The 11,338-nt window shown below is 45.4% G+C and overlaps 1 protein-coding gene across 2 annotated transcripts; it reads left to right on the forward strand.

The window, feature by feature from the left end:
* The first annotated feature begins 1,346 nt into the window (after positions 1 to 1,346).
* On the forward strand, positions 1,347 to 6,465 carry LOC112893652 (AP-3 complex subunit delta). 2 transcript variants are annotated; one of them, XM_025961100.1, is made up of 2 exons: positions 1,347 to 4,327; positions 6,280 to 6,465. In XM_025961100.1, exon 1 carries the CDS (start codon positions 1,467 to 1,469, stop codon positions 4,308 to 4,310), a length of 2,844 nt encoding a protein of 947 aa, XP_025816885.1. In that variant the 5' UTR covers positions 1,347 to 1,466; the 3' UTR covers positions 4,311 to 4,327; positions 6,280 to 6,465. The 2 variants fall into 2 exon arrangements, with proteins under 2 accessions (XP_025816885.1, XP_025816886.1); XM_025961101.1 differs by lacking the exon at positions 6,280 to 6,465 and adding an exon at positions 5,247 to 5,749.
* Positions 6,466 to 11,338: the final 4,873 nt, after the last annotated feature.

Here is an 11,338-nt window from a genome sequence, read left to right on the forward strand (position 1 = left end):
ATACGAAATGGGCCACTTCAAATATGTTCATTGCTCCAACTCAGAATAAGGTTAATCCGGCACGGGCTATATGAGCTCCAAGTAGTTTACCGGACAAATTGATAAGTCTGGAGCCCACCAAGCAAAGCCGCTGGTTTCTTGGTCATCACCAGCTAAAACGAAAGTGCCATGGTCAGGCCTCTACGACGTGTAATTCTAGGAGAAGTTCCGGGGAGGCGTCAGGCGTCAATGTCCTCTTGCCTTGTGCGCATAAAGGTGCTGGCTCAACATACTGCTCGCTCTGCCGAGTGCTAACGAGGAAGATAGAGATAACGAAGATGGAACTTGAGGGCCTGAAGCTACAAATGTGTTGTGCTCAATCATCGTGATTAATTCTAACTAGCGTCTATCTGTCATTTCTGAATAGACTTCGGGTCGGATCAAAAGAAACTTGTTGTTTTTTTCCTGCATTCTGAGCCCGACCTGACCAGACCCAACCCAACCCGACCTAACCACCGGGTTGGATTTTTCAGCCCAAGCCCAATCCGGCATGTGGTCGGGTAAAATCTGATCTTTTATGTATAATTTTCGAGTCCCGTCGGAACCTTCTAAGTTTCGGGTCAAAAATTTTAGCCTGTGCCTAACTTAACTGTTATAGCGGGTCAAAAATTTCAGCTCGAGCCCGGCCCATACATTGGTGAGGTCGGGTTCGTCAGATTCGGGCGGCTCACGATTAGATCTATTTCTAAATTTATTTCATGGTGGTCTGTATGGATAATTTGAGTTTCTAAAAATCTGTGAGGCGAACTTGTTTCGTGATGGTATATGCTATCTCAGCTTGAATCAGGTGGGATAGTCTAGATCTTTTCTTATGTTGTACTGAGCATTTGTTATTTCTACTTTATGAAAAATAGGAACAGGGAATGTCACTCGTCTCTAAAACAAATAACCCAATTTAAAAAACTCGCTCTTTTCAAAGATACCCTACGGGTGGAGCGGGGTGAAGAGAGTCCTCGTCCACAGTTTGGAGAAGGAGCATACGAATTTTATAGTATAGAGTAAGAATGCATATAATCTTTGGTTCGGATGCAACACCGACAAGAATGGAAATCTGAATATTAATTTCTGGAATAGATGTTATAAATGGAACTTTAAATCTCAAAATTATGTGAAAAATATTAAGAAACAGAAAATGAAATTCTTTAGCAATCGTATTGATAATAATCTAAGACAACTTGCACGTTTTGGTTTATACAGACAAACGAACATAGAGTTGATATTTGAAATTTGATTCATAAATAATCCAGATTCGTTAATCTGAAATGAAAATGCCGGCACTGACATGTGAACCCGTCCGGTTGCATTCAGACCCCAACAGCCAAGCCACACCACGCCCGAGTCTTCCCTTCGTCTCGGCCGCGCCCGCACGTTCCCAAGTTACCCCCAGAACCACACGGATCCAGCCTCTTACCCTTCCGCCACAGCCGATGGCCTCCGCCCAGCCGGCGCCGGCACCGGCGCACACAGCGGGGCCGTCTCTGGTGGACACCCTCTTCCAGCGCTCTCTGGACGACCTCGTCAAGTCCCTCCGCGCCGACCCGTCGGCCGCCGGCGAGTCCGCGGCCGTCGCCCGCGCGCTGTCCGAGATCCACCGCGAGATCCGCGCCCCCGACGCCGCCACCAAGGCCGTCGCGCTGCAGAAGCTTACCTACCTCTCCTCCCTCCACTTCACCCCTGTCGCCTCCCACCCACTCGCTTTCCCGGCCATCGAGCTCCTCGCCTCGCCGAGCCTGCCCCACAAGCGCCTCGCCTACCTCGCCGCCTCGCTCTCGCTCCACCCGGCCTCGCTATCCCTGCTCCCTCTCGCCACGCACCAGCTACACAAGGACCTCTCCCCCTCCGCCTCCGCCGCCGCGACCCACCGGCACGTCTCCGCGCTTGCGCTCCAGCTCCTCGGATCCCCCGCGGCGGCCGCCGCTCCGGACCTCGCCGTTCACCTCGCGCACGACCTCGTGCCACACCTCTCCCGCGGCAGCCCACATGCCATCGCGGCCGCAGCGCGCGTCATAGCTGGCGCGCCGTCCGCGGCCGTGCCGGTCCTCTTCAAGCCGCTGGCAGCCTGTCTCGCCTCCCCTGACCCGCGGGCGTCGACTGCGGCTGCGGCAGCGTTCTGTGACCTGTCAGCTCCGCCTGCTGACGCGGCCCCTTTCCTGCCGTTGGCGCCTGATCTTTACAACCTGCTCACCACTTCCCGGTCCAACTGGGAGCTCATCAAGGTGCTCAAGCTGTTTGCACGGCTGGCTCCTCTAGAGTCCCGCCTGGCCGCACGAATTGTCGACCCAGTCTGCCAGCTGCTGACCCGATCTGCAGCCATGTCACTGACCTTTGAGTGTGTCCGTACAGTGCTCACTGCGCTGCCAGCACATGATGCTGCTGTCCGCCTTGCCATCGGAAGAGTGAAGGAGTTCCTTGCTGCTGCTGATGATCCCAACCTCCGGTACCTTGGGCTTGTGGCACTTGGTATGCTTGGCCCAGGTTATGCAACTACAGTGAATGATTGCCGGGATGTTATTATGCGGTCACTTGGTGATGCCGACTCAAGCATTCGCCGGGAGGCATTGCACCTCATGATGGGGATGGTTGATGAAAACAATGTATTGGACATTGCAAGTATGCTGGTCAGTCATGCTGCTAAGTCAGACCCAGAGTTCGCAAATGACATTCTCGGGGCCGTTCTAGCAGCATGTGGGCGTAATGTGTATGAGCTTGTTGCGGACTTTGATTGGTATGCTTCACTCCTCGCAGACATGGCAAGGAGCCTACATTGTGCCCAAGGAGATGAGATTGGTCGGCAGCTTGTTGATGTTGGACTGCGGGTACAGGATGCACGGTCAGAGCTTGTCCGTTCAGCTCGAACTCTCCTAATTGACCCTGCTTTGCTTGGAAACCACTTCCTCTTCCCTGTTCTTTCAGCTGCCGCATGGATTTCTGGTGAGTATGTGGAATTCATGAAGGATCATGTCGAGCTTGTTGAAGCACTCTTGCAACCAAAGACCAACCTCCTGCCTATGTCAGTGAGAGCAGTCTACATCCATGCAGTATTTAAAGTGCTCACTTTCTGTTTGAGTGTGTATGTTGAGAAATTGGGTGATTCAAGCAAGGAAGTGGATGTAGTGTTCGGTGGGTTGGCTATTGATCAAACTGTTTTTGGGGAAAGCAAGGTTGCACTTGGGTCTGCTCAAGAGCAAGATATTAGGGCAAGCACAGTGCGAAAGGACCCATTTTCACATGAATCTATACTTTACATGATTAACTTGATTGAAACAACAGTTGGTCCACTTGTTGAGTGTAATGAAGTAGAAGTCCAGGAGAGAGCACACAACCTGATTGGTTTTGTCCATTTGTTAAGACATATTCAAGAGTTGAAAGAAAAGAAGGTAGCTGATGATGACAAGCAAAGCAGGGTAAAAGAGCTTGTCAAAACTATGCGGACAGTATTCTGTCAAGAACTTGGTCCTGTTTCTGTGACTGCACAGATGAAAGTAGCCTCTCCAGACGGTCTTGACCTGAATGAGAATCTTGCTGAACTCGCAGACATTGTGAGTGAAGATGATACTGCTCCGTCAACTTCAATCTTTTTTTATCCTCGCAGCCGTGACTCTGAAGAGACAAGAGATGAGCCTGCAGTGTCCATTGGTTCATCTTCTCTTTCTGAGCATCGCAAAAGGCATGAGCTCTTTTATCTCCCAACAGGAAAATCTGAGGATGAGCTAAGTGATTACCCCCATGCCAGTGATACTCTACCATCTTGTAGCCATGAAACTGTTAGTGATGATAAGTCGAAGACCGTTGAACCTGTATTTGCTGGGAAAAAGTCGAAGTCCACAAAGTCCAGACCAAAAGTAGTTAAATTGGATGGTGAGGATTTCCTCAGTTCTATGATGGCTACTGCAAATGTTCCAAAAGAAGACCCCTTGTCTGGTGCTCTACGTGGTGTGCTCTTGGGTAGAGATGCTATGGCATCACCTTTACAAAAGGCTTCAGATGTAAATTCTGAAGCAATGCTAAAAAAAATGGGCACTAATGAATCTAGCTTTCAGCGGATAGAGAATTTAGGAAGCCATCCTGCTTCAAATTCTGTAACAAGTAAACAAAACCATGACAAGGAGAAAGGTACAGATCCTCCTGAAAGTGGTGCCAAAGAATCGAGAAAGCACAGGAGCTCTGGTAGAAGTGGACATCGCCAAGGAAAACATAAGCACAGAGAAAGGTCTAGTACTCAGCCTGATATTGTACCTCAAGCTCCAGTTATCCAAGACTTCCTTCTATAGTGGCTGAGAGACTCTTGGTACATTTCAGTTACCGAATACATATTGATTTTTTGTTCATTGACAATTTCACATTCTGTGCAGTTTCATTGTTTTCTATCTACCTTGGTGCTGTTTTAGTTTTTGTTCAGTTGCTGGTGTGCTGTTTGTCATTGTTCAATCATGTATATCTTCTTGGTCATAGCACTTGATGTTCTTCGATAGCCTCACTGCAATATAGTTCATGCTGCGGAGAGCTAGACTCAGTATTTATTTAGTCTCCTATCTACCTCTCAAAATTGTGGAAGTCATGCAAACTAATTTTGCACCAATGCTAAAAGGCCATGTAAACTTCAAATTCACATAAGCTTAACATGGTATATCAATACACATCAATCAATACATCTATTTCAAACTGACTTACTGAACATGCGGGGATTTTTTTGTTTAGAGTTTGAATTGAACCATACAAATGTTTCTTGCAGCTGCAAGTAAGATGGAGTGAGCCACGCATATTACTCAATTGAAATGGGGAAATACTGAAATACCACTGGATATTTTAGACAAAATTATTAAAACATTTTGTGTGGCAGGATATGCAAATGAAAGGAGCGACACTGTTCTAAAATTGCATTGTTCTGAGTTACCATGATAAATAACTAAATATAAAGGAAGACTTCTTAGCTTAAACACACTATTCAGGTTCTGCAAAAATTTAGTATAGCATTCTTTTCAGTCCACAGTTACCAGATCAGCAGTTGGCTTATTTCTACAGAATCCAGAAGTTTGTGAGGGCAATATTTATTTGGATCTTAGACTGAATATTTATTGTTCGGAAAAAACATATAGTTAATGCCTCACATGATGTTTAATGTTGCTTCAGTTCTATTATGCCCTTTTTTTATGAAAAAGTAATGTCACACCATGGTGTTAATGTTGTCATCTTTTGGACACTTACAGTGGCCATACCATACTACGAGCTCTGTAGCGCCGGCACAAGCAGCAGTAGTGCCTAGCTAGGTTTAGGGCTTTTGTTTGCAATGAATTATCGAGATGTCTATTTAAAAGATAAAGAGGCTAGTTGAGAAATTAGGTGCAAAAAAAAAAAGGATTCAGTGGCTTGTATTGTGATATTGTCAGGGAGTGATGCTTTTAAGGACCCTATCTTCTTATTTGTATTTGGTAAAAAAATAGAACTTGATGTTTAGGGGGTTTATTCAAGAGATAAGATGTTTGCTACATATGTACTCCCTCCATTATGTATATTCTCTGTGACTCTGAATCTTTACTTTTTACAAACCCCATGTTGAGATTGCATATGCATAAAAGAACTGAGTTAAGAGTGATATCAGCCTACTAATGCTTGGAGGAAATAAATCTTTACTCAATGATTTTGGTAGCAACTTTCACTGCAACACTTTTGGTTCTAGCATGAAACATTGGATGCTTTGAAAGATACCTTAGCTCCCATGTTATTACACCACAAGCAAGGCACTCTTTGTTGAACAATCCCAAGTTCCTTAAGAATGGTTGAATCATAAGAACTGAGCACTTGCACTTCAACTGATTTATATTCTAGTTTAATGTTTGACCTTGAAATTGAAGGCTGTTTCATAGAACTCCATTCAGCCCAAAAAAAAATAGCATATCGTCCAACTAGATGAGACAAGATTTGGTTCAGAAAATAGAGTTTTGGTCCTGTGGTCTGTTCCATGAGAACTGCATAAAATCTTAAAGCAAACAGGTCATTAATTTTAATTACCAGTAACCGTGCACGTGCGACACGCACGTGCTACATCTTGACATATTAATCAAAATTTCAAAAAGAATGAATAAGTCATTATTTTCAAAGTATATCGTGTCAAGTTCACAACAATAATCTTTTTATTCCAGATTTTGCTATACTAATCGCTACCTGCTGTTCTAATTTCCATGCAATGCTTGAATAATTGTTGATTTAGTCAGTAAGCTATCTGCTTTAACCATAATGTAGGTGACTTTCAAAGCAAGGGAAGAAAAGTGGCTACATGAAAAAAAAGATGATGTACTGTAGAACATACATGTTTGATTTAGGAAATTGACCAAAATCGTTTGCACTTTTAATTTCTATTGAACTTTGTAAAGGCTATTTTCTAATGCTTTCCTCATGTCATGATCAAAAAGTGCCCAATTGCAAGTTGGAACAGCCAATTGGAATAACAGTGAAAAACGGTTATTGGTAACATACATAGTTCAAAAGAGAACAAGTACTCTACCAATCGCAGCCAGCAGATTTAGAGAATGGAAAAAAAGATCATTTTGAGTAGTTAGGTGTGGAACACCCGAACCCCCTTCATTCTTTGATTTACAGACCACTTACAAAGAAAGCATTTATTCAGATTAGAAGCCGTATAAATTACCCGGGAAGCACATATATTCAGACTATCAGACCTGATAATGTGCAATTTGAAACTAACAAAAATACTTTCTATCTACAATCTGAAACTAAAAAAAAATACTTTCTCCCAGTGCTCCTTTTGTTCTGAGTGAGCCCATGTCCCAAAAACCTCAGCAGCTCCATCCAAGTGCCAACATGCTGTCCCTCAACATGAAGCTTGCAGGTGCCAACCTCTTTTCCAGTAAAACAGACATTCCCTCCTATGCCATAATTGTTTTTCATAAGCTTGTGAGATGAGATGGTGTAGCATCACTGCATCAGTCCAGGGAACTCCTTTCCCATACTTTTGGGAAACTTTTATTCATGACTTGGCTTGCATCAAACACACTATGCTTATGCATTTTCCAACAGAATGTGATTTGCAGCCACCACAACAACTGGAGCCTCCACAACAAGCTCCAAATTAAAAATAGTGACGAGCTGCCAACACAGGTAAGCACCTCATTTGTGCTGAGTTCAATCAGTAGCTTTTTTTTCTCATCATCCTTGTAACCTACGCCCATGGCTAGTTGCTCCAATAAGCCACCATGCATGTCCCCGTCAGGCAGTATCCCTTCATCCCAAACACATCAAAACAAGTCAGTTCATCAAGCCCCTCTTGTACAGCATCATCCCACACCACTAAGATTGGATAGGCACTTGCTTTTGCTTTGCAGACACCCTATCCTCACCAACAGAGTTATCTCTGCCTAGAGCTAGCTGCTTCAGTAAACCATGCTAGTCGAGCATGCCTTGCACGTTCTCATCCTAGCCCAGCTCGACAGGCATTTCCTCAAACACTTCATGGAAACCTGGAACTACTTGACTCTCAGACAACCAAATTATGGCATCACATTGCCCAGTATCTGAGTTATACAACTTGCCAATCTGGTGAGGCATTTGATCGAACCCATGGTGGGCACAACACATAGTAGATTCCTGCAGCAGGATGCAAGTGCTCGTACCTCCCAAAAACAACTGGATCAGGGAAGAAAAAAAATCCAAGCTTTTGTCGTGGAACTACTATGGTTGCTAGCAGTAAGGAGCACTCGGCGGCGGCGGCAGCGGTGGGGGCGGGCATGAACTAAACCAATCTAGCGTGGGGGCAGCGTCAGGGCATGCGTGTATGGACGGTACGCACCTCGGCGGGCGAGCTTGGAGGAGGCGAAGCCGGTGGAGGTGATGAGCAGTGCGACGAACTGCCCTAGCGCCAGGCCCTCCCCATTGCAAGTTTAGTTCATGCCAGCCAACTGCGCCGCCCTCATCTTAAGCGACGGCCTCTCCGGCCTCGCCGGCTACTCCGGCTTCCTGGCAGCGGCGGCCTCCTGCGGTGGTGCAGGCGTTTCGTATTGGGCGCGGAGGGGTGGTCGTGGATGCATTGCAGGCGCAGGGCGCGAGGATGGGCAGGAGGTGGCAGCATGCGGCGTGCGCGGCGGCAGTTCTGCGACAAAAAAAAAAAGAATGGGGAGGGGATCATGGGGAGACAGGAGGATGAAGAAACAAGTGACATGATAATAATTAAAATTTTGATATAATGTGCTGTAGTAATCTTGTTCATATAAATTTGTCGAAAAGCATCACTCGTAACATTACAATTTTTTTTGTTTATTCAAGCATATAAATAGGCAAAAGTAACAACTGATAATGGCCTAGTCTAAAATTGGCTATAATAACCTCCTACTAATCTTGACTTCTGAATTCTACGCTAGACTCTCTGAATCAAATTGAAACAATAAGCGGCGGACTCGACAGTTAACACTACTGCCCTGAGCTACTGACCAAACACAGAGGCTTCACTAACCAATTAAATGGTCTAACCTTAACTGATAACAATAGATGAGTCCACCAGTATCTTAACTTTACATACCATATACTTTGTAGGTTGTAGCAACTTTGATGCATCACACATAACAAACATTAGAAGGGAATGGGGATTAAAAAAATTATTCATGACAACCTCTTGCTCCTTGAAGTTCAATGTGGAACATAAGTGGTTTCTCATCAATTATCAGCAAAACACCAGGGCCTGAGAATATCAATTGCTTTCGTATAAGTTCTTTGTCCGAAATATCTGTAATTGGGCGAACCCACAGCAGTTATATATGAAATTCACTTCAATGTATGAAAGAAGAACTACAAGTAGCTGAAATTATTATGTACGAACATACTATATGAATATGTGATTTTTTGTTACCTCGTGCACTTGCCAAGTGCTTTGTGTCTCCAAAACCAATATATAATAACAGTCATGCAAAGTATCATGAGCATCCGTTTGATTTCTGGTAAAGTATTCAACATAAATAAAGCCTGGCAGAAAATACACATTTCTCTCAGTCCCGCCTCATCCACCCGAAGCACCCATCTATCTCTACTCATTTGTTCCTCACCCAGTACCTTAAGTCCTTAACAATCGGAAAGGAAAAGGGGAAATTACTATCAAGCACTCCTATACTACCAAGCAAGATCTGATAAGAAGTTTGGACTGCCCAGACCATTATTGTTAGTCATAAGTGATCTTCAGTCTAATAGTTTCTAAGATCCAAACAAACCCACAACAATATCACATTAATAGTAACATTCCAGTCAATCTCCATGGTTTTAGTTTCCTTGTCAATGATGTCAGCTTTAAACTTGAGAAAGCTCTCCCATTTTCCAAACATGTCAACCCCCTGCACCGCAAACACAGATGCAAACAAGTGCAAATAATTGAAAAGTACCATCAATCCATAGAGACTAACAATTTACTCGGCAGAATCCTAACCAGCACAAGCGGACTACATTTGGATGAGGACGCCCTTCTCTAAATAAGCTTAGTTTACTGAAGGGGTCTTGCTCCTATGATTCCAGTAACGCTCAGATTTCTAATTCTCAACTAGTATTCTATGTTACTGAAGAGGCTTCGCTCTCATACTTCCAGTACTATTCCGTTTACTGGTTCACGACTGGTACTACGTGCAAGTTTACTGAAGGCGCCTCACTCCTATACTTTCAGTACTACTCCGTTTACTGATTCACGACTAGTACTATGTGCAGTTTACTGAAGGGCCTCACTCCCATGACACTGCGTTTACTAGTTCCCAACTAGTTTTATGCATCGTCAGGTACTTCGACTACTCGTCTCGCCTACAAAACTAGTCGGAATTGACTCCGACTAGTCGGCTTCATCGACAGTTCAAGATCCAGCGATAACTTGGCCAATGCCTAGGCTCGGGACCTGGCACCACCGACTACTAGGTGTATCTTGTGCGACTCATCTAGCTCCTAGCTCGGGGGCTGGATACAACAAGGCTCTCAGCGAACAATGTTTGATTTGAGCGGTAATTTAGGATGCTTTTTGGAGAAGTTATTTTTAACCATTTTTTAGGGAAGTCATTCCGGAAAAAGCGGTTTTCGAATTTGTGAACCAATTTGCGCATCTTAACCATCAAATCTTTACCGTCATATATTGTATGTCACGATTCTTTGGATCTTTTATTCAAAACCTTGAGGATTTGGATTCAAAGTTCGGGGGCTGCAGGGACACGTCTCATCAGCAACTTATTTTTCAAATTTTTTGGAAGATAGGGACAGAAGATTTAAGACTAAATTGACCCTCAGCCTGATTCTACAAGTCAACCCAAGGCTCGGGGGCTACTCCATATGGAGTATGAGTTTAATCGCACCCCATATAAAAGAAGACATGACAATTACTCGGGGCATGATCACCTCATAGCCTCGATGCAACCAAGGAAGTACTCGGAAGACATCTTCAAGATGGAGTGTGGGAGAAGTTGAAGACGCCTTCAGAAGTACTCGGAAGCCTGCAGTACTCGACTATGAAGAGCTCGGGGCTTGTCACACTCGGGTCCACGGGACTGCGCACATAACCTACATCTTATAGGATAAGGGGTGGGACATGACCCACGGACTATACCAGTTGTAACTACTCGTAACGTAGTAGAACTACTCGGAACAGAAGGAAACTCCCCGAAAAGTACTCGGGTAGGACTCCTGAGCTTGTATCTGGTTGGGATTCCCATGTAACCCTATCCCTCCAAACTATATAAGGGCGGGCAGGAACCCCCTCCAAACAGGAGATCACCCCGATCAACATCTAAGGCAATACAAACCACATAGGACGTAGGGTATTACGCTCTCGGCGGTCTGAACCTGTCTAAACTTTATGTTCCTTGCACTTTCGACTTCCTGATCTCGGCTACACCCTACCTACAAACTCACCACCTTGGGGGTATCCCTCGGTGGGCGTGGCGGTAAAACACCGACATAAGCAGTCCTAAGCCACCGCTTCAACAGCGCGGAATGCACCGCGTTCCTGCGCTTTGAGTCGCGGGCGCGATGAGGATGGGGCCTGCAGCATCGGGCATTCGATCTGGTCCACACCTAGGGGCGAAGGCTAGGTCCTCCACTGATGGCAGGCCGCATCCACTTGCAGTAGCCGGTATGAACGCATCGCCTCTGCTTGGGCGCCACCTCTGCTGCTCCGCTTCCTCCCCTGCTGATGGTTTCGTATGCTCACTCTCCGCCGAGGAAGGGAGCGTGGAGATGGGGAGCAAGGATGCGGAGGGTGGCGCGATGCGGATGGGGAGAGGGGCCCGGAAGTTTTCACGCGCGAAGGGAAACGTTACTCACGAGCGGG

Source organism: Panicum hallii, chromosome 5, assembly GCF_002211085.1.
Source record: "Panicum hallii strain FIL2 chromosome 5, PHallii_v3.1, whole genome shotgun sequence".
NCBI lineage: Eukaryota > Viridiplantae > Streptophyta > Magnoliopsida > Poales > Poaceae > Panicum > Panicum hallii.